Below are 26,931 nucleotides of genomic sequence, written 5' to 3'. Positions count from 1 at the left end.
AGCTCTTGAAACAAATGGGACTTCTCTTAACAGCACTGATTGCAATGAAGGAGAGGGCTTGGACAAGTTGCTGATCGACCATGGTGAATCGGAGAGGTTAAGCTATCTTAACTCTCAGGAACCTGGAGATTTATCACAGGCCAATGCTCTTGATTTTGTAGATAAGTTTCTCAAAGATAATATCACAGACTTTGATCAAGAACCTAACGGTGTTAAGAATGTGGTGGAAAAGTCAAAATCCCTTCCCAGTACAAAAGGGAAACAAAGTTTGGCCAAGAGAGTTACTGATAGAAACAAAGATAAAAAAGCTTGGATTTATGACTGGGATGATAACTGTGAAGATGAAGGTGGGGGAGATATATTCCTAAGGAGAAAGGAAGATTTTTTTAATGGCGGAACTCACGGACCAAGGTCTATGCCTGGATTACAGAAGGCCAAATTATGTAGACCAAATGATGATAAGGATGATGAGGAACAATTAAGCATCCCTAATAAAAGAAAGACTGCAGTTCATTCTGATTCAAAACTAGGGACGCATAATCTGGAAATAAGGCATAATGCTGTACGAGAAGCAATGAGAAAATTGAAAAGGAATCTTGCTGATGAATTGGATGAACAAGTTAATGCTGACTGCTCAGGAGAGGTGGAAGCTAATGCTAATGCAGATGCTCAAGAAATATTGGATGTAGGTTTAGATACTCAAGTAGCTGCTGAAGCTATGGAAGCCTTATGCAATGCGGGGGACATTGTTAATCATGCATCTAATGTGACCACTCGTGTCACTAGAAGTAGGCTAACTGATCAACTCAGTAACTCTTCCACTCGAAAAGTGGGACAGTGCAATAAGGACTATATGATGAGCAGATCAAAGAAGAGTAAATTGAATGCAGAAGTCAACCAAACCTCCAGTGCTAATGTAAATGGTAGAATAGTCTCATCTCCAATAGTTGGGGAAAGAAAGTCAGAACGATCTTTAAAAAGACATCAGCTTAATAAGTTAAGTAATCCTGATGACAACAATGGAGGAAATGATGGGAGTAAGCAACTTCAGGCTGAACTTTATAACTTCACACCAGTTGCTCGTAGAACTAGACGATCCTTAGCAGTAAATCAATCAACAAATTGTGATGTACCATCCAAAAGTTTGGAAAAGGGGGAAGTGGGGGTTGGCTCCCTTGAGAAAAGCAGTGGAACTGGCCTACAGGCTTCCAAAACATTTCCTAAATCTACTCCAGGGTCTTCTGATCATTTTGAAGTAGATGATAATGCCAAATTGTGTCAACTTGAGAAATTGGCTCCAAAGTCAAATGCTCTTAGTGTTGGTAATAATGTTGAAATGGATACACTAGATTTTCCTAGAAGAAGGAGATCTCTGAGGATTAATAAATTTTCTAATCATGATAAAGGGTCTGAGAAGTTAGTTGGTTCATCTAAACCATCCGCACCAGCGGAAGATGTTGTGAGGTCTACTTCTGGGAAGAGAAAAATGAGGAATGATTCTGTTGTCAAGTCACATGTGAATTACCGAACTCGCTCATCTTCATATGGTGGTTCGATAATTTCTTCTACTGACCGAAAACAGAGAAAAAATTCCACAGATAATTTTGAAGTCGCCAGTTCAGATGGATCACCAAGAGATAGGTACAAGTCACCTGACTTTACGACTGCAAGCCCAGCTAATTGTAAGACACCAGCGAATGATGCATCACCTGTTTGTATGAGCGATGATTATTATAAACAATCATACAATAGTGCTTCGAAATCATGCCTTCTCAAAGTATCTCGTAAGGAGCTCCAAAGAGAACTACGTAGCTTAAATGCTATTAGACCTGAATTAGTTACTCCATCTAAAGATTCAAGGAAGAGGAAGGATATGACTGATGTTCGAATTCTTTTCAGCCACCACTTGGATGAAGATATTATTAAACATCAGAAGAAGGTAAAATGTCTGGCTTTGGATGAATTCCTTTCCACAAATATAGATGCGTAGTTGAGATTTAGTTATATTTTGTTTCTCATGCTTATTACAGGTTCTAGCCCGGCTTGGAGTTTCTGTAGTATCCTCCATCTCAGATGCGACACACTTCATAGCTGATCAGTTTGTGCGTACAAGGAATATGTTAGAAGCTATTGCTTTTGGCAAACCTGTGGTCACACACTCATGGATTGAGAGCTGTGGACAAGCTAGCTGTTTTCTTGATGAGAGAAATTACATATTGAGGGATGCCAAAAAGGAAAAGGAGTTTGGTTTCAGCCTGCCAGTGTCACTAGCACGTGCATCTGAACACCCACTTCTAAAGGTAAAATATATATGGAACTTTTGAAGTGAACGGAACAAATATTGACCATTGGATCATGTGATTTGTTTTTTTTTTTCTTATTTTGACCTTCCATACAATGATCCCCGGATCATAAACACACCTCACCTCACTATTTGCCCCAAATATACATGTATATATGGCTTGCCAACCTGAACCGTGAGTTAAGACTTGGTCTTTTGTTCTCTTTTAATCCCCTTTAAATTTTTGTTCTTTCTGTCCTTCTAGTGTTAATTGTAAGTCAGCCAGTGCAATTCCCGTGGTTTGTTTTGTTGTTGGCATTACACTTTTTGCTGATGTGACCTTGCTGCATCATTTCCATGTAGCACAGTCAACTAACAAGGTGTGGTTAAATTTAGTGCCAATTTTGTCAAAAAAAGATTGTGCCACATCATTGACATCAGCAAAAGGTAGAACCTCATAGGGTTGAGGGACTTTATTGCTTTTAACTTAACCAATTCAGCTAAATTGCTCAAGGGGGTGAAATACTACACCAAAATTGAACTTTTATAAACCTAGGGTAGAAGTAACAAAAGCTTAACTAAGTCATTTGAAATACAAAGAGATACATTTTCTGCCTGTTGCTCCTGATAAATTACCATAATTCTCTGCAGGGTCGAAGAGTATTGATCACCCCAAATACTAAACCTAGTAAAGATATTATTTCAAGTTTAGTAATGGCGGTTCAGGGCCAGGTATGCATCTTTCTCAATGTATATTCCCTAGTCATGCTCTTATGTGTTTTTATTTTAAGGTATATGCTCCTATGTGTTTGAATTTGCATATCGTTGGAATTTGGATACTGCCTTGTTTACATAATTTCTGTGAACAAATCATAGAATATAAACAAAGAACATCCTTGATTACTTGATTGTAGTTATATTCAAGTACTACAAAGACATGTGCATGAAATTGAACTAATCATCATTTTTGTTGGCACAACTTTTTAACCTTACATTTGTCCTATCTCAATATCTTCTAGGCAGTGGAGAGAGTTGGCAGATCTGCTATGAAGGACAAAAAAATTCCAGATGATCTGCTGATCCTGTCTTGTGAAGAAGATTATGCCACTTGTGTGCCTTTCCTTGAAAAGGGTTAGAAACTGGCTTTTATTTGGCTTTTAAAAACTAGTCTTCTGCGCAATACTAAGAATGACATGTTTTGCACCTGCAGGGGCTGTGATATACAGTTCAGAACTATTGTTGAATGGCATAGTTACTCAGAAACTGGAGTATCAAAGGTTGGATTTGTTTTTCTTCTTCTACTCACAAACTAACCCGTATAGCCATTCCTTATTCGAAACTTACTTCCTTCAGAAGATTTCAGTTTCTAATGTATTACTACAAAATTACTTGATTACTTCATCTAGATGATGGATTCTATGATTATGTGTGCTGGTTTTTATAGTTGTTCATCCCTGATATGCATATTTTGGTTGCAGGTATCGCCTTTTTGCAGACCATGTGAAGAAAACCCGTTCCACCATATGGTTGAGAAGAGATGACAGAACATTTGTTCCTGTGACTAAATGTACTTAGAGTTGTTTTTTATTAAATGTCCCTCGTGATTATTTATTGTTTAGATCATATGTAAATATTTTCCAATCCATTTTTTAAATGTACCATATTTGTGTAGAAATGTTTCAAAGATATTTTTGCCCTCCTTTCAGTTATGTTGCATCCGTTTGAGTTAGTTTTGTAATAATTGTGAGGCTCAGAAGAGTGACAATACAATCTCAGTGGTAGCCATGGCCCCAAGTTGTGCTTGAGTGATGTAATAATGTATTAATAGTAGTAGTATGCCGAGATCAAAATTCGCCTACATTTGACTGCCCAAATCTTAACCTTTAAAAAATCATCCTTACGGCAATAAAATAATTGCCTCATAAGAGCTGCTATACACCAACATTGTTTTTGTTTAATGGTAGGCAAGCTAGACGTCCGTAAGAATGAAAACACAAGTTTCAGCCCTAATAAAGTTATCTGTTAAGAATGATCATCACAGTTTTCCGAATGAGATTAGTCTTGCCTCCAAAGGTGTGGACACCTATCAAAATAATATAAAAGCGGCTATATCGCTCATAATAATTGCATATAACAAAATATAAAATCCTTACACTGAGAAATGTACAGCCCGAAAGTGTTAGCAGATAGTAAATTATTTGATGAAGCACCTAATGAGAGGACACCTTATAGCTGCGCTGAGGAACATTCCGAAACATAGCCAACATAAGATCAAAGTAAAGAGGGAGTTGCACCAGTGCAAAGAATGACACAGGCAAACATGTAACAGCATATATGGGAAAAACTGCATATTTCAACCCGCCTTCAACTGTGAAGTAATGCGCTGCGCAGAATGAGACCAACACAGCTGCTATAGAAGTCAAGAGTGAAGTCAGTCCCAGAAGAAGCTTTCTTGGTAAATCTACAACAAAATCCCTTGCTTGGAACCGCGACGTCAGTATTGAGAGAAACAAAACTAGGGAGGTCACAGAGGAGCAGAGTGCAACAAGAGAAGCTATGGTAAAGATGTTGAAAGCAGGTCTCCCTAAAAATAATGGCTTGCCAGTGTTTTGATCAGGACCTCCTGGTATATCAGTTGAGGTTGAAAATGCAACAGATGCAACAAGTGCTGCAACCACTGAGCATGATTCTGAGGTTCTGGTTAGCCATTTACTACCTTCTTTTGCAAGTAGTCCATGTGTCTCTAAGAAGACCTGTTTTGCTGTTTTCCCATCCTTATTGTAACGTTCATAGAAATTCGGTGGCATGGAATTCTTAACAAGCTGAAAAGCACATAGGCAAAAACTATACTTAGCCATCTATAAATTAATTTGGATATTATAAGATATTTTTCATATATTCTAATTGCTTTAACTTTATCTATCACTTGCTTTAAAGTCCACTTCACTTTTGGTAAGTTATACCTCTGCATGCAACCATAATCTTAAATCCTTACCAACCCTATCACTTGAACTGAGTCTAAAAAAATGAATCACTTCTATTACCCACTTTCATTCAGATTGGCATAAATTTCAGAAGTCCAAAAGTCTTGCCCCAACAAAAGAAATTTTGGAATTGAAATATCAACTTCTATCCGTTTGTTCATTTGAAAAGCAGTAGGTGACAGAAAGAAAGATGTGTAGATTAAGTTCGTGTTTGGACTAGCATGGCGAGGATTCTAGCATAATTGATATGTTTAACGTAGAAGCTACTCTCTCTAGCTTCTAGCATAATTGATATTGGGGCTGAAATAAATTTCCCAAAATGACTACCAAACATCTATCTTGTCATCCAAAATTGATTTTTCTATATCTGAATTGATCATGAGATTCTCCAACGGAAACCAAACACACACTAAATGGAACTTCAAAAATCTTAGGCCAAACAGAGTTTCAACCATACTATTAATTGTTAGATGAACTAATTTTTTGTTCATGAAGAAACATATGATAAGACCATTTGCTGATTTATGAAGATTTCCAAAACTGTTAATGGTGGATAGATATTTAGAAACTTTACCTTATACCACTTGTATTCCCATTGCATTTGCATTGCAGCACCTGGAACACGCCAAGGCTTGAGGTTGCTATATGTTCCAGCAAGGTGCAATGCACTGTTACCTTGATTATCCACATGACGAAATGCACTCTCCTTGATTAAACTGTTTCTGTTTAGCAGTTTGTAAACACGAGGCTGCCTATTCTCTATGGCCAAAAGAACAACATTCTTGTTCTCTGAATCCACATCATGGATGCTCACAGGGTATGTATCTAAGATCTTTTCAACCATTTCAGCCACTCCCATTTTTGCTGCAATTAAAATTGGTGAATCTTCTATCCTTTTCTCAAAGGCTTTTTCTTCATATGTATTATTACTACTTTTGATGATGTTTCCTCTGCCATCACCATTTTCTTCAGCTCCAGGGTTGATCATTCCCGCACAATCATACTTGTACAAAGAAGCGCGCTGAATCATTTCATTCATCACTTGCTTAGCGTGCAGATGTTTCAACTTCTTTCGTCGGATTTTCTCAATCCAAGATGCTCCTGTGAGTGCACCACTCAGTTATTTAAGAAAAAGTACACATGCTTTTCTAATTCATATATACTAACAAGTAACAATGAGAAGACCAATTCATGATTATGCACTTACCAACACCAAAAATGATTAGCAAAGCCTTCATTGTGAGGGCTAGGCCTTGAATTATGACTTCCCAATTGGGAGGGAACAGATAATGTCTCTTTTGTTTATTTGCTTGCTCTTGTTCTGCATACATATATACATTTAGGAAATTGGGCATTCAAAGCTACCTAAAGATAACCACTTTCATCATCAGCTAACATTAAAATGCATGCCTTTAGAAACCAAAACTGTGTGATCAGTAAAAGACGGAATGAATTTAATAATAATCAATACCATGAAATTCTACAATATTTGGAATCGTTTGATACTTGTGTGTGTTTACATATGTTTGAAGGGTAGCTAGCATTTTAATTTAGTGTGTTTGGATCAGTGCTGTCAAATTATTTTGGTTAGGATTGATTGTGGTAAAAGTAAGTCAAAGTGAGTTGAAAGTAAGTGATTTATGTCTAAATATGTTTATTAGAAAAGTGATTTCTATAGGGTAATATGGTGAAATCCAAATTATAAAATCCCACAATTGATTATGTTTACCACAAAATACTCTCTCACTTCTCTGCAAAATTGATTTTGGGACTAAAATCAATTCTCCAAGTCAATTGTCAGACATTTATATAATGACCTAAACCAGATTCTAATCAATGAGAGTTGATATTAAGGCTCACGAACATGGAACCAAACACACTTTATGATAGAAAATAATACCTGATTTTGGTGAGACATAATTCTCTTCATCATTACTTGCAGCTTTTGTATCTTTACCAGTTGCTGTAACACAGCATAAAAAGATGATTTAGGTTTGCCATGTGCTATAGCTACAAGGACTAGGTGAAAAACCAAATTAGTAAATGAAACAAGATGGACACACTTGTAATTTCAAATGCACTCTTCAACAAAGATAAGGATGTCACGCATGTTGCATAGTTCATTGGATAGTTCTTAGTTTCTGTGTCTTCTTTGTTGTGATGTTGGTCATCCGTTTCATCCCTGTGCTCATCAACAATTGAACCTGACAGTGACAGCAACACCAGTCATCAGTATTATTACATCACCTAATGGCTACACTTGATGATTTCAAAAATTTCTGCATAAAATATTTTCAAAATAACCATGGTATATTTGTGTGATTTTCACCAAATATCTACTTATTGTGGCCCACCATATATACTTATGTCACTTTCTCGGGAGAAGAACCAAATAATCATAAAAGCATATGGGGAATTTTTGTTGGGAAGAAAGTGATCTTACAATAGTAGATGATACGATCAAGTAACTCCATTCGAGTGCAGCTTTTGAAACAATTAGGCTTCCTAGCAAGAATATGTAGAGGTGATAAACCATCCTGATTTGCAGAATTCACAAGGTTTGGGTACCGCACAATTATTTGAAGTGCCAAACCTGTCAAATTCATTGGACTTTGAATTCAATGAACATAAAGTCACATAAATTTAACTTAAGCATATTATTCCTGAGTAAATTCCTAGATATCTATGACAATGATCAATATGGTAACAAAACTTGACACTAACCAAAGTATTCACTGGATATGGCAGAGTGAAGAACAGTATCCCCATTGCTCTTTCTGGAAAGTGAGTCATCATCTTGGTTTTGTTGGTGGCCATGGAGACAGAAAAATGCATCACTTTTGCCGTGAAGAGCTGCCAAGAAGAGAGGCGTCTCGCCTTCCAAGTTGCGAAGAGAAATGACAGTAGGGTCTCTCTTTGCTATGTTGTTGCAGAGGTCAACATTCCCAAGCTGTGCTGCTACATGAAGGGGTGTGTTTCCCTTTGAGTTTTGCATTCTCAGGATGTTCCAACACATGTCTTGGCTTATGTTGTCTAGCAGTGTCTCCACAAAGCTGGTTTGGCCTACATACACAGCAATGTGTAGCACTGTGTCTTCTGCTTTTGTGAGCTTTGCTTCCAATGCTGCAGGGTTTTTCTCATAGGCTTCTAAGACTTCTCTCCATTGCCCTCTCATGGAGGAACTAAACAAACTTTCACCCTCAATCGGAACCATTTCAAGAGCTATGTATCAATATGCCTAACATGATTGAGTTAGTTGCTACATACATATATATGGACATAGACATGTCCTTTCTTTATTAGTTATCCACATAGATATTCTTTCTAGAGTGATTATACATAGACATTACACATTTCGATACATTTTTCGATATACAACTTGTATAATGATTTTTAACCTCCACAAAATTTTGTGGGGGTTAAAAACTCACACTAAGGCGTATGTTATGTCGAACAATTATTCTCGTTATTTCTTTATTATATCCTCTATAACTTTACATATTATTTAATGGTTTTAAGCTTCTAGGAAGCAAATAAATTATGTACGGATTATATTTAAACGTCCAAGGAGAAGAAAGCATCACATTATATGCTATAGGGCTGATATAGATACATTTTTTAAACACAATTCATGTAGGGTATCATAAACTGACTCCAAACAAGACGCTACTTTTGCACGGACTAAACTTCTTTATCTTTCAATTTCTTTCAATGTAAGATAAGCATTTTCTTGTTGATGAAGGGGACTTGGATTCCAATTTACTTTGGACAAGCCTTTATAGCCTAAATAAAGCACCAAGGTGTTTTTAACATTAAAATGGCATATGAAACATTCACCCAAGACTTTTACTTTACTTAATATGGCTATTAACTTTATCTTTCATTTTATTCCTCTAAAAAAAAACTTTATCTTTCATTTAAGATGTTTTTGCTATTTTAACATTATGGTGTTTTTTGGGGATGGGAACTCACAAGTCACAAGAGTAACTCTTGCCATGTTCAAAATAAAAACTCTTGCCAATGTTACTCCTTATAACAACTTTTTATTGAATATGAATTCAATAAATACAACAGTTGAACTAAAAGTTCTAATTAGGTAGATCAAGTGTAAAAATTTCATGAAATTTTAGAACCTAATAGATAACTTCTCATCAGATAACTTCAAATATTCTTTCTAAAAGTACCAGTAAATATCGATCACAAAGTTACATGTATGTGAATGTATGATTTAACTGAAATTACTTTCACAAAAAATTCATATTCTGAGAAAAAGTTATTGGTCTAAATTACTTGACCAGGGTTACAACTTACAAAGTTACTTATGAAGTAACTGAATCCACACCCATATTTATCAAGATACTTTGCTTCATAGTTCTAAAGCAAATAAAAAGGTATAGAGAATATGGAACAATATATGTAATTACCCTCATTGTCAATAAATTATTGCCTTAGGTCTTGCTGGTTGCACTTCTATTTTATCAATATTACAGATTCAAGTGGAATATGGTCCTTAATTCGATCATTTAATCCATGTATATATTTGACAAAAAATATGGAGAAAACATTATAGGAAGGGGTTTCTCCTTTGGCATCTAACAATATTCCAAAAGATCCATGTCTTAAAAGATTCTGTTTCACTGGCTTTCCTGCATTTACACTTGATGAAGTTTATTTAGCAAAGATACATTGATCAACAACCATAAGGTTCCTATTAGAAACCCTTTAACAGAATGCCATCATGTCAGTAGGTACAAAGAAAATCCATGAAGTTGTTTCCTTTCTGAGGAGACTCATACTGGGCTATCATTGTGTGTGACCTGAAGTCTCCAAGTGACATACTGGATATACAAATAGTTGATGCCCATAGAAATTCCAAAACCCAAAACTGATGAAAGTAGTATTGCATAAATGGCCGTCAAGTGAAACTGCAACAAAGTCGCAAAGGTTTAGCACATCAAGGGTACACTTAGTCAGTCAAGTAATCAACTAAAGAGCAGGGATGTAAGGGTTCTTTTAATTACCAAAGAAATAACACTCATTATATGCAAGCCAAAAGAGGAGACTAGGCAATAAATTTGAAGATAGATGCCAACAGTCTGCTATACCTACTACTATTCTCATAAAAAATATCTATTCGTAGGAAGATGCATGCATGCATGCAGCAGATACATGCAAAGTTGCAACTCGCAACTGAGGAAGCAGAAAGTAACATGTATTAATCATGGCAGTTCGTAAGATAATAGACTTGAAGTAAACAAGAAGAGTCAGCTCAGGAAATGAAGGAAGTCAAGAATCATTGCCCCATTATTAGGCATTTGATTTATATAGCATCAATCCTGCGAAATGATAACAAGAAATCTCTACATTCTCACTTACCATACTATAAAATATATGCACAGTTATAGCCACAAGTGCGAACTCAAGTGCAGCGTATGTCCATATATACTCTTTAATCGCTGCAAGCAACATAAGAAAACATTAAAAGAAAAACCAATCGTTTTAACCCAAGATAAAAATCAATTTTAGTTTTGATACAGATGTTATACCAAGGATGATTGCAAAAATAGATGCCAGGAGGCCCAAGGTAAAGGCAAATGGTCCTGCTATAATGATGGCTTGAGTCTTCAAATCAGGAAGCTAAAAAATGCAGCAAGAAATATACAAAATAAATTACTGAACATAGAAATGACTGAAAATGAAAGTAAATTTGATAGCATCTCAGAACATTGAACATCGTAGTACCACTTCATTTTGCTTTTGGGGAAGGGTATATGTGATCATAGTTATGCATGGGTACTGCTTATTATTTGTTCACCCCTCCCCTCAGGAGTAAAATACATAGTGCTGTGAATAAGTTAGACACAAGTCTCAACAGGGAAAACCAGTTTGGAAATTGTATACAACAAGAAATAGACAACAAGGAGTTAGTTGGTTGGTTAAAAAGTCTGCTACTCAGGCCGTTATGGGGGTTACAGATTAAATCGTGGGAAACGTAGAGTTGTATGGCCATCCAGGAATAATACTTAGTAAATGAGTCTTTCAGGTTAAGGGGAAACCTTTGTAAGGTGGCTTCTCCACCCTGTTCTCTTTTCTCACTACAAAAGAAATAACAGAGTCACTCTGTCTTACTCTCTTCCTCTAATCTCTTTTTTGTACTTTTTCAGATAATACAGACAGACACGGTACTTCTTTGAAAGATGTTAGATGAAGTTTTCTAGAAAGGGTAACAGGCATACCAGTAGCTGTTCAAGGAAGAAAAAATAGCATATTGTGCTTATCAGGACAAGCACCACAAAGTCTTGCCAGGCACTGTAAAAAAATATCAACCAGTATTAATAAAAAATTAGTGATAAGAAAAATTAGTTGAAAAGACTTCAACATGAATAGATGAGATTAAATGCTTGAGAATAGAATCACACCCATTAATTTGTGCCGAATGAGTCTCCCAATTTGAACTTTGTTCGCAGTACTACTAATGATGAATTATGAATATTACTTAAATATAAGATGAACTAAGAGTGAGAGTACAAATAAGTTGTCAAACACCAACTCCCGTAAAAGCTTAAGCTCTTGGGTGCAGGTTTAAGATTGGTTTTATATTTAATAAGCCCCATCATGCAAGAGCACTTTGGGCTTGAAGCATGGAAAATGCACAAGCTCATTTCATTTGTGATGAAACTTAACTTTCATATAGAAAGAATGGAGATGGCAAGGATCATACTGTAATTATAGAGGCTCCAATACCATGTCAATGGCATACCTCCCGAAAGCTTAAGTTATTCGGTGAAGGTTTAAGATTGGTTTTATATCTAATAGAGACCACTGAATATAAATTTTGAAATTTGTATAAGTAATGTAATGCTAAAAGGGACACCTATAATCAATTATGCATAAAGTATCCATGATAAAAAAAAAAACTACAGATTTTGAAATTTTGTACAGGTAATGATGCAATGCCAAAAGGGACACCAATAAGAAGAGAAAAATAACATGGATAAATTAAATTGAGAGCATGGCTTTCAAATCACCTTATTGACTCTGAACGTAGGTTCTGCTGATTCTGTGACTGTCTGTTCTGTCGAACAGAGCTGGACACACGAAGCAAGGTTACAGGTAAATTCTGAACTTCTTGCCCACATACATCACATTTCTTGTTTCCTTTTAAGCTAAACCATTTAATTAAACATTCTTCATGCACCAACGTCAGGTCACCTTTGCAACTGCATTCCATTTTGAAGGTATTTCTTTCATCGCAAACGTCAAAACATATCCTGCACACTGCTTCCTCTTCAGGAATTTCTTCATCGGCAGCACTTTCTACTGGCGCAGGAGTTATTTGATCTGATTGGCCAGGAAACTTTGTTTTAGTATGGAAAGTTCCAATAAGATCAAAATGAGATTTGTGCAACAAAAATGGAAAATAATTCAGCGTTGATAACAAATCAACAGATAAAAAATAGTCCAGCAGTATGATTCACATGAAAATGGCTGTCACTTTGCATATTGCCAGCAAACAACATTTCCTTCCCCATTAAAGGAACTATAACCCATGATTTGGATGATTTATTTATGATAAAAGTCAATTAACGAAAGAACTGCACATTAAACAAACCACTTAAGGGACTTTTTAACATAAGTTCCATGAAACAAATGGACATGATGATGGAGTGAAAAATAGAAAATTTCAACTTTGCGAAATGTATTAGATTTCTTCAGGAATATATATGAATTTAAAATAGATAAAAAGTAGGAATATGAAACTGTAATAGCATAGAGTAAATGACATAACATACCATCATTTATATCTTGTTGTTCCTGTTCATTACGGGTAGAGAAGGAGACAGATCTTACAATAACTACATTTCGTCCAGGTACAGAAAGGGACCTTGAAACCTTAGCACGAACAACATCTTTCTGCACAAAGTTAACCACAATCAATCTTTTCCTAAAAAAATCCTTCAACTTCTTCAGGCAAACCTCAATTTAGTGCAATTGTGAGTATATCATCATGCTTTTTAATATACATTAATAAAATTTTCAAATCTGATCAGTTTTATCTTCCCCTTTCTGGATAGAGGCACATATTTAGTATCTTTGGTAACGAGTTTGATACAATATCTTGATGTCTGAGTGTAATATAACTTTTACCACTGAATTTGTCTTTGTCCAAGGCTTGAGATACTGTTAGCATTATTTTTCTTCTTTTGAAAATCCTTTACAAGGCAAGTGATGAAACGGAAGAGAACTTACATGTGGCTTAATCTGTTCATTATATGTCCTTGCGGAAATAGGCGTAGAAACTGCAGGGGACAAATTTGTTGCAGGTGTAACGGGAAGAGAAGTACACCTTGACCATGGAACTTCAGATATGGAGGCCATATTAGGATTGTCTGCAGATGTCTTGGGTTCTGGATTAAGGAGGCTGCTTCTTTCGCCATCTGTTACATTTCCTTTTCTTTTGAAGCTTAAGGCCCGCAAAAAGCCTCTTGGTGATGAGTTCCCTTTGGAGAAACTTTGAGAATGGTTCAGAACCTTTCCACCACTAGTGGTGCCAAATCCTGCAGGTCTAGGTGGAACTTGAAGTGAAATATCTGGACGCTTCCCGCTAGGTCTGTTATCTGAATCTTCTTTGTTTAGCTGGTTGTCAGCCTGCATGTAATGTAACATAATGTGTCAAAGCACCTCAGAGACTCAGACAACACATAGAAATGATCCTCAGAAATTGAAATAAACAGAATGCAGGAACTACAGAAATTGCATTCCCACATAATTCCATGATGAATAACTAACGATCCTCCACATGCTAATCACTAGCAGAAGTTTGCTTGTTTCACATCTAGAATCAATCATTGAATTTAAGACACGACTAGTCAAATCTACCAATTTCATTACACGAACTTCCAGAACAAATTACAAAACACAGCAAAATGTCGCAGATATTAAGAAGAAAAATAGCATATCAAGAACTCTCCTTACAAACTACAAAATCAGTTGGAGCACATAGCTGAAGGACTCATCAAGGACCTTCACAAACATTACAATTGCAACTCCTATAAACAAAAGAACAAATTTTCTGCCCACCAATTCTGGATAAATTCTCCCAACATTACAAAAACAAGGGCATGCATGTCCTAATTCTCTTTTCCACCAATAGATCTACTAAATCAAGTTGAAGTTTGCAGGACATGCATAACATTGAATTGCTTTCAAGTAAGTTATCCAGATAACCACACACCACAGTTACTTAAATGGAAAGAGAAGATTCATATCCTGACCCATTATTCTAAAAACTGAAACTGAAGCACAGTTCATGAAAACAATTAAAAAAAAAGTGAGCTTTCAGGAAAAAATCGCAAGTACTAGGCCTAACTTCAGCTGAAATTGGAAACCCTTTATCATCAATTGAATCAAACAGCTAAAAACCTGTCCTAAAAATCAAATACCAACCAACCACTGCATGCTAAGAGAGGATTAACCAACTGTGAAGCTCATAGAAATGAATCAGATTAAAAGGGGTTGGAGGAAAAGAAGAAAAGAGATTAACTTTAACATAGTTTAGATGTAAGAATAAACCTGATGGGAAATCTGAGGAGCTTCATGAGTGGGTGATGGTTGAGTTGCTTGCATTATAGCAAGCTCCAGAAAATCGCAGTGTGAAAAGGGTGGAATAAGAAAAGGTGAAGAAGAAGAAGAAGAAGAAAAGATAAAAAAGGAAAGAAGAAGAAAAGGTTAAAGATTCCAACAAAGATACAAGAACCACATGGACTCCGAGGAACTGTAGAAGACCGTGGCCATGGGTTTATGTGTAAATTAATCCAAGTGTGGGATACTACAATACTAATGTAATAGGATTAAGGTAATATCGGGTCGGTCGGGAACATCTATGTCATGATGAAGCTAATTGGGTCATTGTGTCAAGGTGGAGTTAACTGTGTGTTTGGAAAATTCACATGTGATCTACATTTAGTAGAATGAACAAGTGTCGATTTGATTTTCAGTTAAAAAGTCTGTTTGAAGCATTTGAATTTGAGATCACGATTTTCATAATGCACATTCAGCAAACAGAATGTACTTGTTAAGTTGAGTGTATGTGTTTTCACATTCAACCAACTGAAAACTAAACAAGCTCTAAATAGTTGATTTTAGAAAAATGGATCTATATCTTGTAGTATTATCATTAAAACCAAACATACACTAACTTTCGAAACAAGTTTTTTTCAATTACAATACTCAAACACAATATTTAACTTAATAAACATATATTACTTGAACTGATCACTTGTTTTCATAAACCCATAACACTATTTTAGATTAGCGTAAAGTTTTTTTTTTTTTAACTAGATTAGGGTAAAGTTTGAACTTTCAAAATGCAATGACTAGAAGAAGGGAATTTTTTTATTTTTTTATAGGGAAAGTTCATCATTGACTTGGAGGAAATGTATTAATAAAACAATCAGGGAAAATGATTTAACGAATGAAAGAATAGTAACTAAATATGACTAGTGAGGAAACAAGTGATAAATTATTTGTTCAAGCTATGTTTGAGTCCAATTAAATAAAATTTCGAGTTTGATGTTTATGTATGTAAAATATCTCAAATTAGTGCTAGTCCTAATGAATATTCTCACCTGATGATATTGAGGATAAATGTAAACTGTAAAGGTACCTGAAAAAAGGATGAGCACGAAGCTTCACCGTTTGAGAGAGTGAGTGGATAACTATGTAATGTAATTTTTTTCTTAAATATCCACAATCTGCACTTATAAAACTAATTTCCTAAAACTCTAAAATCACGTTAGATAAATATGACTCTCTCAATAAATTTTTCCCTATGTACATCATGTGAATCTTCCTTACATGTAATTTTTCATTTACTCTACATAAGACTCCCGTAAGAGAAACATGAACACCTAGACTTGAGAGAAAAAAGTTAGAATAAAATGATTACAGTAATAAATTAGATATATATGCATTATTTGCGCAAAACATCACGACACAAATCTACATGAAACTACATTTGACTAATAAGAAGACAACATTCCAATTTCCAATTTCTTCTGACACCAGTCTATCTGTTGGTTCAACAATATTATTATAAAAAACAGTAAAGGGCCCTTTGAGATATAAATTAGGTCAAGTCAGATTTGCTTTTGAGTCAAGCTGAACACATGGGCAAGAAGTTAATTTAAATGAACTGCAGAGGATTTCATTGTTGTATGAACATGTTCTTCTTCTAGTAATTATAAAATACTATTATGAAGATAAATGTTGATGCTAATTATGAACTGCACCACATGCTGTTTCTTTCTATAATAACGACAGCTAATTCAGCTCCGTTGGGTTTATGGTTACATTTAGACACGCCTCCACTTCATCATTGGGAGTCATACTCGTAGGAAGGTTTTTGGCATTTACCACACCCGAGTTAAATAAGATTGTATCAATAAAGGATAGTGGTTAGAAACTAAAAATAATTATTTTTTTATTTTGAGAGTAACGAACCAATGTTAACTGACTAGTAGCAAAACAACAAGGAAAAATTATATAACTTTATATGAGTAAAATTAATATTTTTAGTGTTTATAAATTAATTAATTTTTAATTGAATTATAGAGTAACTAAATAATTTTAACTCAACAATAGCAACGGACAATTAATAAATAATTAAATTAATATATTATTAAATTTAATTTTTCATTTAAAAATTAATATGTTATAAATTATGAAAAGCATAAATATTGGAAAAATTAATTTGGGGTGAGGGTGATAAGGGAATAGAAAACTATGATCTTATTGTAGTGGTCTGGGTTCTAATCAAGTATTATCCTCAGGATAAATTCCACGCATAATGGGCAAGAACATGATAAAATAAGGAACGTACATAATTACCACTAAATGTGATATTTTTTATTATGTGCGTTATTGTATCATAGTATCATACTGACACAATATAAACAACGAAAACAAGGAATTACCCTATGTTAAAATTACATGAAGCTATCATATTTTTTTTGTATTCTATCTACTAATAAAGAGACACTTAAAGTGCGGTTTAACTTGAGTTAAGTCTTAATCTTATCACTCGTGGAGAAAAAAATAAACTAATGAGCACTTTGTTACACAATATGATATGATACATTTTGGTGGCCCATTTATGTCTTTTTCCTACAACTTGGACACGGACGCCTCACCCATATAAAGGATTAAGTTCTTATATATAAACCATGTGCATTCGCAGCATACGTTTGACATATGTATTTAATAGTTATTTTTTACCGCCTCTAAATGAATGTCAGGTTGTCTAAATAACTCATGATAAAGTTTGAGTTAAATAACTCATCATCCAATTACATTGAAGATAAGTTAGTTGAAATTTCTATATTTTATTTTTTAATTTATTTCTAACTCATTTATCTCAAATGTAATTGAATGATGAGTTATTTAACTCAAACTTTATCATACGTAAACAACCCCTAAATGTCGAATAGTAAAAAGAACATCTTAATATGAATTTTCAATGACGGCCAATAAAGACACCAATTTTTTTTTACGGTCATTATAGTGTTTTCAGCTGCAATTACTTTTTAAAAATATTTTACAAATTGTGATAGTTACAAATAACTACAATTCACATATTTCAGAAGATGTGACTTTCATATTTCCAACAATCATCATCGTAAAGGATCATATTCAATCATGTGGTGTTTCTATATTGAAAAAGTTTTGTAATTCTTCGGATGAATCGTTAAATCAAGTACGACTGCGCGTAAACTTTATTTGCAATTTGTTTGCCATATTTCTACAGAAAATTTTCAAAAAACCTATTTCTACATTCAAAACATGTGAAGATCCTTCAATTTCTTAACTTGCACGTTTAGTTTTAAAACTATATGCAAATTATCTTTCCAATTTTTAGAAGTGTGCAAGTCAGGAATTATTAGGCATCAAGATGATCATAATCACAAGAATGATGTGATAATTCAAAACAAATTGCTTGCAAGACTCCCTCTTACACGTCTGATCTAAACTCTCACGGGACGAAAATGAAAAGCATGTAATTAAGGAATAATTAAGAGATCGATCTCATGAAGCATGTTAGATTTGCGAGTCACCAAGTATATTCAAGTGTTACATCATTGTCATGAACAAACAGAAAATTAAACATACATCTAAAGGCATTAATTGAGAAGTCAAATTTCGTCATTCTAGTTTAAATTTAGATCGGTGTTAAGCTCAACGAAAATTCGAACAAGTAGCTAGCTACTCCATGTATTTGATGAAAGGAAAAATGAATTGATTTATTCAAACTAAATGAAAGTCCAAACAATTACTAAGCACTATATGGTATGAGAAGTTTATTCAGAGTTTCCAAATTATTGACACATTTATAGGACGAGTGACACATTGTCAATTGAAAATCTACAAATGATTCTTAAAACTAAACCTGATCAATGAGACCACAGAGGATACATCTACTGCAAACTGGGATAGGAGAAGTAAATATGTATCATTTGGTCTATATAATAGGAACAAGCTCTGAGAAATTAACTTACTGGCATTGTGAAACCAAGGATTCAAGGGTACCCCATTTCTATGCAAATCTCCCAAAATAGTTTATCATCTACTTCATTCATATTTACTTTAACCATCCTTGTCTCTTCTTTATCATCAACAAGGAAATGTGAAGAGCATTCTATTTCCAATTCTGAATCTGACAGCCACATGCTACAGTCTAAACCATGGATATCATCCTCATCAGCACAAAATTCACCAGACCACCACTGATCATCTTCTTGATCCTTAAATTGGCTACATATACCAGTTGAGTCACAGGTGCAAGACTCAGCATCATCCTCACTGTAGCCAATGTTAGCAGCTATGGTGCTTGGATATCCAGAGTCACCTTCAGAATCTGCAATCTCCTCAATAAGAAACCAAGATGAGACATCCACAACATTCATTTCCTCTTCTACACAGAAAATAATTAAGCAACAAGACTTTGTCCCTTTGGTTTATTAGTTATGAACTTAGGATATAATTAATAATTGTGAAGTGTGAACTGATCCTGTTTTATTCAAACTAACCATGTTGTAGGTAGATTAGTTTGTTGCAGTCACATCTGTCAGTTCTTGAAGGTGGTTGGCTTTGATTTGATTATCATTCCCTCATTCCCTGTTGACTGGATTCAGTTCATCCATATTGGGTCTTGAACATTCTTCTGCTCTAATTTGAAGTGTATTATTAGTGGCGTTTACTTCATCACAAAAAATCCTAGGATCGGCCGACGCTTGGAATCAATTCAGAATCTGGCTAGTTAGTGCTGAGTAAAGAAGATAATGGTCATGTAGTAGTGTCACTAGCACATTTGCTAATGTTTCTTTCTCCTTAATTTGATATTTAGTAATTGCTATGGCCTATGGCCTAAGCCTTGTGCACCATACTACACTAAGAACTTTGTGTGCCAAGTTGATATTTCCATTTTGAAAACTTTGATGATCATGCCAAGATTCATAATTATTGGTGTTTAGGATAATCAAAGGTCAAATCATGGTTATATCTGCCATACATGTCAAGGGTTCCATGGGGCAGCAAACACTTGGCTCTGTTTTATAATGATTCTGTCACCTGCCGACAACCTCACTACGTCATGTTAGGGACAATTTCTCTCTCTTTACAATCACAACTAACTAATATGACTGCTGATTGATGCACACTGAAATTTCTGCAGAGGTTACAAACTGAAGGTGTGGACATGAATCTTTTCCGCAATTAATATTGATCCACTATTGACTTCCAGATGTTAGAAAATGAAATGCAAATTTTAGATAAAATTCCAAGCCAATATTAAGTATTAACCCACTATTATATATTTTTGAGATTTATATACTGCATGTCAAAACATTGTTGGGAATGTAAGATTAGGAATGCAACACTCCCAAATTTCAAATTTGGCTGTTCAAAAAAAAATTTCAAATTTGGTACAAGTTTTAAATTTTCATTTTCAGGTATGATGGATTCTCATGCAAAGTTACGCATGATTTCTATAAATTTTTTGTCATGTCAAACAGGGGAATCTTACATTCTAATAAGAATGAAAGTATGAAAGTTATTTTCCACTAACATTCCTTCTCCACACATTTTCTATTTTTATATTTTTTAATTAAATATTATTCAAAAACATTCATGTGAATGATATATAGTAACCAAACATATTTTTCTTGGCAATGCCAGCATCATAGGTTTAGTAGACTTCAGTGGATCCAAATTTTCCATTTACTAGTAGATCAAATTACAAGTACCACTTAAAACCAAATTCGTGCATGCCCTAAATTCTTTCTCCTAAACTTCTTTATACAAAAATAAATAATTTTAGCATCTATAGATAACCGAAAACAAAATGCATTTCTGTACACCCATTAAAATTTGATATTCTTGGTCGATTACAACCAATTGGAGTGATAATCTGCATTTTCCTCCTGTACTAACTAATTTTATGCTAACATCTCTTATCTCTGTATTATACAGGGTGAATGAATCATGCTACTCTGTATACTAAGGGGGAATGAAAGACATCCCAGTTGCATTTTCTTTCATGACATGACCTCTAGTGCCTCTCTTGTTTGTCCAAGCATGTTCAAAACTGTTGCTGCTATGTGAGATGGTGTAAGACCAGCTTGAGACAATTGATCAGCAGGTGATCCATGATCAATGTAACAATCAGGAAGAACCATTGGCCTCCACTGCAATAGTTAAATGAAAGGCACATGAGTTTTTGATGGAAACTTCAAAGGTGCATGTATGCTAGTATAAAAGAAATTAATGTAACTATTTTACATCAAATTTCATACCTTCAATTTTCCATCAAGAAGACCATCAAGGGCCATGAACTGAACAACATGAGACCCAAATCCCCCTATTGATCCTTCTTCTACAGTGATCAAAATCTCATGTGATTTTGCTAGGCTACGAATAAGGGAATGATCCAATGGTTTGCAGAAACGTGCATCAGCCACTGTTACATGCATGCCATGGTGTTCCAGTAAGGAAGCTGCAGCCACACAGCTCTGAACAGCTGATCCATAGCCCAAGAGGGCCACTCTTTCCCCTCCAATCAAAATCCTACCTTTTCCAATCTGTTAAGATGTCAGAACACAAATGTTAATACCATGGTTGGATTAGTTTCCTTTTCCTCAGAATCAAATGCAGATTTCCAAACACGCACGAAGTTGATTTGCAAGAATTGTTCCTAATCAACTTCATAAGGTACGTTTTGAATGCAGGTAAAATTCGAAGTTACCTCAAGAGGAGTGCCTTTGTTCCATTGTGGTAATTCAACACCAACCCCATTTCCCCTTGGATATCTGAGGCAACTAGGTCGATCATCAATGGTAGCTGCAGTAGCAACCATGTGGAAAAGCTCTGCTTCATCAGAAGGAGCCATCACAACCATGTTTGGGAGACATGCCATAAAAGTGACATCAAAAGCACCACAGTGGGTTGGACCATCTGCTCCAACTAATCCAGCTCTGTCCATTGCAAATCTTACAGGCAGCTTCTGAAGATCCACATCATGCACCACCTTGGAAAGGACATGGAACACATACTTTGAGCATTATTTGCAAAAATCAATGTTGTGCATGTCTTTTTGAAATCATTATTAACTTAGGCCCTGTTTGGAATTGCTTATTTGAGTTTATCTTATAGTATAAGTGCTCATGCAAGCGTTCGGGAGAGCTTATGTAAATACTAAATAACTTATGACCTGCCTATAAGCTGTTTTATTTTCATACGCTGCTGAGATTAGCTTATGAATAAGCGCTTAGACCTACTTATAATCTATTTTGAACTTATTGAAGTTTCTCAAATTTGCTTATGAGTAAGCACTTATGCAATAAATACTATCTATTTATCCAAACACACTATAAAGCAATACTATGATGAAGATGTAGAGACTAGAGTGTGTTGTTATCTTACCTGGTCATAAGCTCTCTGCATGAATGATGAGTAAATTACACAAAAAGGCTTAAGACCTTCACAAGCCAGACCCGCAGCAAATGTAACGGCATGCTGTTCTGCTATCCCCACATCAAAGCATCTTGTTGGGAAATACTTCTGGAATAGATTCATGCCAGTTCCACCACCCATTGCAGCATGGATTCCTACAATGTTTTTGTCAGCTTCTGCTTCTGCAATCAAAGCTTCTGCAAAGTATGTTGTGTATGACTGGGTGGTTGGCTTGGCTTTGAATTGTTTCCCAGTTGCTGGATCAAACTTGGTAACTCCTGAAAAATCAAACAAAGTTACATGCCTGTGATGAATATAGCAAGTCAGATTAAAAATGCTTCCTATAGGTAGTGTGTTTCTCTAGAAATAACTAAATGGCTATGATCCACTATTAAAGCATGGTGATTGACAGTAATTGTCAAGAGGCAGGTTAAATTTTTTTTTATATCTTTAATGGATGGCTCAGGCCTCAGAGGTACTTGGTGCATTCTATTAAAATTTGGGCTAGGCCTAACCCTAATACATTCTAAAGATGGTAGAGTTAGGCCTACCAGAGTTGTATAACGAATTTTAAGATGGTATAAGAGCTATGCAATTAATACTCCAACAAATTCTAAAGCTGAGTGAGCCTAGCAAGATAAATTTACGTGGTGAATTATGTTGGTGCTAGTCAAGAAATTTGTAGTGGCTCTTTTACCATGGTACTTGTCTGCTGCTTTTTCTGCATATGGGTATCCGCGGCCTTTTTCAGTGACAACATGGATAAGTACAGGACCAGCTGTTTTGGTACTTTTAACTTCATTGAGAATGGCAACAAGATCATCTATGTTATGACCATCAACAGGACCAATATAGTACAGCCCAAGCTCTTCAAACAGTGTTGATCCAGAACCGCTGATCATGCCGCGAGCATATTCATCAACTTTTGCAGCCAATTCATGCATAGGGCCACCAATTTGTTTAGTTACTCCCTGCAAAATCCTCATGTTGTCAAGAATCATTTTCACTAAAACTTCGTATCTATCTGCAAAAATCATTCAACAGATTGAGACTTGTGAGTTGTGCTTCTCAGTGCTCACCTTTGCAACCTCTCTCAGTTCTCTGAGAGGTCTATTTGATTGTAACCTGCTGAGAGCGCTACTCAAAGCACCTACAGGTGGGGTGGGACCATCAAGAGTAGCAGTTGGTAGAGAGACCTGTCTATTATCATTTAGAATAACAATCATATCAGAATCAAGATATCCAGCATTGTTCATGGCTTCATAAGCTTGACCAGCTGTCATGGCACCATCACCAATTACAGCAATCACGTTGTCCTTTTCTCCCTTCAGATCCCTTCCAACAGCCATTCCTGTTTGTGCATTAGTAAATAGGTTTGAGCTAAGTCACAAAGTTCTATTGTGCATCAATGTCAAGCAGTGGTGTAATTGCAGCTAAGTATTCTCTTGGAGATGTAAAACAGTAAACCATTCTTAGTCCTAATAACTTAATTATATACTTATCTAAACCATGGACTTAAAAAATTCTATGTTGAAACTCAGCTAGCAACAAAAGAATTACCTAGCCCTGCTGATATTGTTGTTGAGCTGTGACCAGTGCCAAAGCAATCATATTCACTCTCTGAGCGTTTTGTAAATCCAGATAGTCCATCTGTCTGCCTCAGGGTATTCATCTTACCCCTCCTACCAGTGAGCATTTTATGTGGATAAGACTGCAAAATTCATTACAATTGAGACCAAGTGCCATTCCCAAGAAATACCAAAAGAATATGATAATAATAATAATAATAATAATAATAATAATAATATTCATTAGGGTTTTAAATTGTGGTCGCAGTTGCGTTGCGGAATTGCAAGCAAATGCAGGTTGGTGCAACCGCAATTGCGGTCGCGATACCAATGCGGGGACTCGAAATCCCTTTACCGGAATTTAAAACCCTGATAATAGTTAATAACCAACCTGATGACCCACATCCCACAATATTTTATCTTTAGGAGCATTGAAAACATAGTGGAGGGCAACAGTGAGTTCCACTACACCAAGGCTTGACCCCAGGTGACCTCCAGTTCTAGAAACCTTGAAAATTACATCAGAACGCAGCTCATCCGCAAGTTGTTTCAGCTCCTGCAACAATGTTTTTCAAGTTCTAAGATTCAAATTTTCACTATAACCAATAACCAGCATAACTTATATATGTATTCATTTACTATACCTTTGTAGTGAGATTCTTCATATGAATTGGATAGTTTATGGTGTCAAGCAGAGGAGTTGGTGGTCTCTGTGAATGATACTCCCCCATCTCTGATAGTGATGCATAAACCCCATACGTCCTTTTCCTAACCTGCATCAACTCAAAATAAGGCAACGTTTAGAAGAACTTATTTGAGCTTATCTTATAGCATAAGTCACTTTTTTAAGCTTATTTTCGTAAGTTATTCATATTAGCTAATGAATTTGAGTTTATGTTTATCATAACCTAGTTTTAGCTTATTTCATTAAGTTTCTTAAATTAGCTTATAATAAGCGCTTATCCCTGCTTATGCGATAAGCGTCATAAGCACTTAATTAAGTTGTTTATCCGAAGCAGACTAAGATAAACATTTCTTTCAGAAATCACAACTCAATTTGATGCTTGAAAATAACTAACCAAAAGAAGAAGAATAAGAAAAAGGTGAAATTGGGGAAAAACAAACAAATAAAAGTTTGAAACAAGTTCAAAGCTATAGTCTTTTCACCAATTGCCAACATGGGTTTTCCTTCATTCACACAGTAAGATTGAATTCTAGTGAGTAATTGAATAAAACATGTCCTAACCTGGATAAGTCTGTGTTGGGATAAGCAGAGTAGATCTGCACCCCATTTAGAGTGAGAACCCAGATGAGTTGTTGCTTGGTTCAAATGGAGAGGGGATGAGAATACAGCAGAGAGAGCCATGACAGAAGGTGAGTGAATCAATGTGTCACTCAGACACAGTGTCACAAGGTGGAAGGGCCAGAAGTGATGGTGGTGGGGAATTGATTCAAAGATGAAGAATATATAATAAGGAAGGAAAGGACATGTGTCATTTGATGGAGAGTTTAAACTTTAAAGTCAGAAGTTAAATGGAGTGAATATAGGCACCAAGCCATGTTAATTGTTTGGTTAAGGTCAAGTCTACGATTGGGAAGAACACATGTTTCAGTTCTTACATTCAATATTGTGTCTGAATTTTTGAGTGTGGGTGAGGTATTCAATTTCAGTCCACACATTAGGCCACATCATTGGGGAAATTATTAGTGACGGACAGTTTCACACATGAATCATTCCACAATGTCACAAAATGTGCAATGCATGTTATGATGAAGTTGATATTGATATATCCCTTTCATGGTGTAGACATAGTTCTGGTCAGTGGTCACAGTTATGCACCCACTCTGTCCTTGTCTTTTACTGAATTTTCCCTTTTTTTTCTTGTATGATTTTTTGATTAATCACATACGATGTTGTATGATATTTTTGAGCTTACACCACAAAAGCCAATAATAAATTTAGGACTTTAATTAAACTTTTCATATACAATAGAAAGTGTAATAAACTTTTCATATGTGAGGACCATGGTCCTACTTTTATTAAATATTTTTACATTATGCATATTACACCACAAAAGCCAATAATAAATTTAGGACTTTAATTAAACTTTTCATATACAATAGAAAGTGTAATAAACTTTTCATATGTGAGGACCATGGTCCTACTTTTATTAAATATTTTTACATTATGCATAGCCGTTTGATGAAGCGACATTAAAATTTGACGAAACTGTTTAGTACATAATCCATTAAGTATTTAATTCAGAATTTACTGTTATTGAAAGTAGACTTAGTACATGTTTGGATAACAAGTACTCTCACTAAGTATTTAATTCAGAATTTACTGTTATTGAAAGTAGATTTAGTACATGTTTGGATAACAAGTATTCTCTCTGTTCTTAATATAACTAACACTTTAAGGTTGTTGCACAAGTATTAAGAAATAATAATTAATGTTCTTGTTTTATTAAAATTACAATATAACTTCCTACTATACCCTTTATCTCTCTTATTAATTCTAACTTTTCAACTTTCTTACCACCAATAAATGAAAGGTACAATTGGTAAAGTATAATTAATGCTCTCTTGAATTTTGTAAAGTGGCAGATAATTAGGAACAAAATTTAGTTAGAAATAATGTTAGTTATTTTGGAACGGAGGGAATACTATTGACTCAATTGCCGAAAATGGAAGTGTATAAGGCACGATGGCAAGCAAGTTGCAATTACTTCTCATAATGACATAATGTTTGAGATAATGAATAACTTAACTTGACCAAAAAAAAAAACACAAACGATAGTGAAACTTTTTTTTTTAAAGCTGCCTGCAATATACTCCCTCCGTCCCTAATTATAAGCTAAAGTTATAAAAATCACGTTTATTAAGAAAGGTTTAATTGATGCATTGGTTTTTGAAAAAAAAATACAACTTTTCATGTTTACCCCTATTTAAGATAGAACTTTTTAATTATTATACTATGAATAGTGCTCCACTACTAATAAATGCAAGAGTAAATATGGAAAGAAATATTAGCTTTTACAACTTTAGCTCAGTGTTATCAGACTCGGACCGGTGATCGACTCGGTCGAGACAC

The 26,931-nt window shown here is 35.1% G+C and overlaps 4 protein-coding genes across 4 annotated transcripts in view; 1 reads left to right on the top strand and 3 right to left on the bottom strand.

The window, feature by feature from the left end:
- The window catches only part of LOC130722548 (uncharacterized), a 5,752-nt gene extending 1,762 nt beyond the window's left edge, over positions 1 to 3,990 (top strand). The window contains exons 3-8 of the mRNA XM_057573305.1: positions 1 to 1,939; positions 2,031 to 2,300; positions 2,933 to 3,013; positions 3,301 to 3,412; positions 3,492 to 3,558; positions 3,760 to 3,990. The exon at positions 1 to 1,939 is cut by the window's left edge and continues 307 nt beyond it. Coding sequence (XP_057429288.1) covers positions 1 to 1,939; positions 2,031 to 2,300; positions 2,933 to 3,013; positions 3,301 to 3,412; positions 3,492 to 3,558; positions 3,760 to 3,856 — 2,566 coding nt within the window. The 3' untranslated portion in view covers positions 3,857 to 3,990. The remainder of the gene's footprint in view (positions 1,940 to 2,030; positions 2,301 to 2,932; positions 3,014 to 3,300; positions 3,413 to 3,491; positions 3,559 to 3,759) is intronic.
- A 180-nt stretch (positions 3,991 to 4,170) lies between these two features.
- On the bottom strand, positions 4,171 to 8,584 carry LOC130722549 (uncharacterized). The gene is made up of 7 exons (XM_057573306.1): positions 7,990 to 8,584; positions 7,709 to 7,858; positions 7,329 to 7,469; positions 7,166 to 7,228; positions 6,473 to 6,586; positions 5,840 to 6,366; positions 4,171 to 5,103 (listed from the first exon to the last, which is right to left on the bottom strand). The coding sequence occupies exons 1-7, from the start codon at positions 8,477 to 8,479 to the stop codon at positions 4,492 to 4,494; spliced, it is 2,097 nt and encodes a 698-aa protein (XP_057429289.1). The 5' UTR covers positions 8,480 to 8,584; the 3' UTR covers positions 4,171 to 4,491.
- Positions 8,585 to 9,769: 1,185 nt separating this feature from the next.
- LOC130723533 (uncharacterized) lies at positions 9,770 to 15,046 on the bottom strand. The gene is made up of 8 exons (XM_057574610.1): positions 14,839 to 15,046; positions 13,516 to 13,914; positions 13,059 to 13,179; positions 12,294 to 12,606; positions 11,502 to 11,574; positions 10,812 to 10,902; positions 10,642 to 10,721; positions 9,770 to 10,190 (listed from the first exon to the last, which is right to left on the bottom strand). The coding sequence occupies exons 1-8, from the start codon at positions 14,890 to 14,892 to the stop codon at positions 10,056 to 10,058; spliced, it is 1,266 nt and encodes a 421-aa protein (XP_057430593.1). The 5' UTR covers positions 14,893 to 15,046; the 3' UTR covers positions 9,770 to 10,055.
- Positions 15,047 to 20,648: 5,602 nt separating this feature from the next.
- LOC130722949 (probable 1-deoxy-D-xylulose-5-phosphate synthase, chloroplastic) lies at positions 20,649 to 25,420 on the bottom strand. Its single transcript, XM_057573847.1, has 10 exons — positions 25,084 to 25,420; positions 24,482 to 24,610; positions 24,229 to 24,393; positions 23,830 to 23,980; positions 23,349 to 23,620; positions 22,967 to 23,240; positions 22,240 to 22,547; positions 21,563 to 21,844; positions 21,114 to 21,398; positions 20,649 to 21,005 (listed from the first exon to the last, which is right to left on the bottom strand). Exons 1-10 carry the CDS (start codon positions 25,201 to 25,203, stop codon positions 20,856 to 20,858), a joined length of 2,136 nt encoding a protein of 711 aa, XP_057429830.1. The 5' UTR covers positions 25,204 to 25,420; the 3' UTR covers positions 20,649 to 20,855.
- Positions 25,421 to 26,931: the final 1,511 nt, after the last annotated feature.

This window comes from Lotus japonicus, chromosome 6 (assembly GCF_012489685.1).
Source record: "Lotus japonicus ecotype B-129 chromosome 6, LjGifu_v1.2".
NCBI classification, from domain to species: Eukaryota; Viridiplantae; Streptophyta; class Magnoliopsida; order Fabales; family Fabaceae; genus Lotus; species Lotus japonicus.
This window is presented reverse-complemented; position numbering and strand designations above follow the sequence as displayed.

Coding starts and splice junctions, on each gene's coding strand:
- LOC130723533 (XM_057574610.1), bottom strand. CDS start 14,892: ATGCAAGCAACTCAACCATCACCCACTCATGAAGCTCCTCAGATTTCC. Junction 13,915..14,838: donor CTCCTCAGATTTCCCATCAG/GTTTATTCTTAC, acceptor CATTACATGCAG/GCTGACAACCAGCTAAACAA. Junction 13,180..13,515: donor ATGAACAGATTAAGCCACAT/GTAAGTTCTCTT, acceptor AACTTTGTGCAG/AAAGATGTTGTTCGTGCTAA.
- LOC130722549 (XM_057573306.1), bottom strand. CDS start 8,479: ATGGTTCCGATTGAGGGTGAAAGTTTGTTTAGTTCCTCCATGAGAGGG. Junction 7,470..7,708: donor TGATCGTATCATCTACTATT/GTAAGATCACTT, acceptor TGTCACTGTCAG/GTTCAATTGTTGATGAGCAC. Junction 6,587..7,165: donor TTATGTCTCACCAAAATCAG/GTATTATTTTCT, acceptor ATATGTATGCAG/AACAAGAGCAAGCAAATAAA.
- LOC130722949 (XM_057573847.1), bottom strand. CDS start 25,203: ATGGCTCTCTCTGCTGTATTCTCATCCCCTCTCCATTTGAACCAAGCA. Junction 23,621..23,829: donor AACAATATCAGCAGGGCTAG/GTAATTCTTTTG, acceptor ATGCACAAACAG/GAATGGCTGTTGGAAGGGAT. Junction 21,006..21,113: donor TTCTTGATGGAAAATTGAAG/GTATGAAATTTG, acceptor TAACTATTGCAG/TGGAGGCCAATGGTTCTTCC.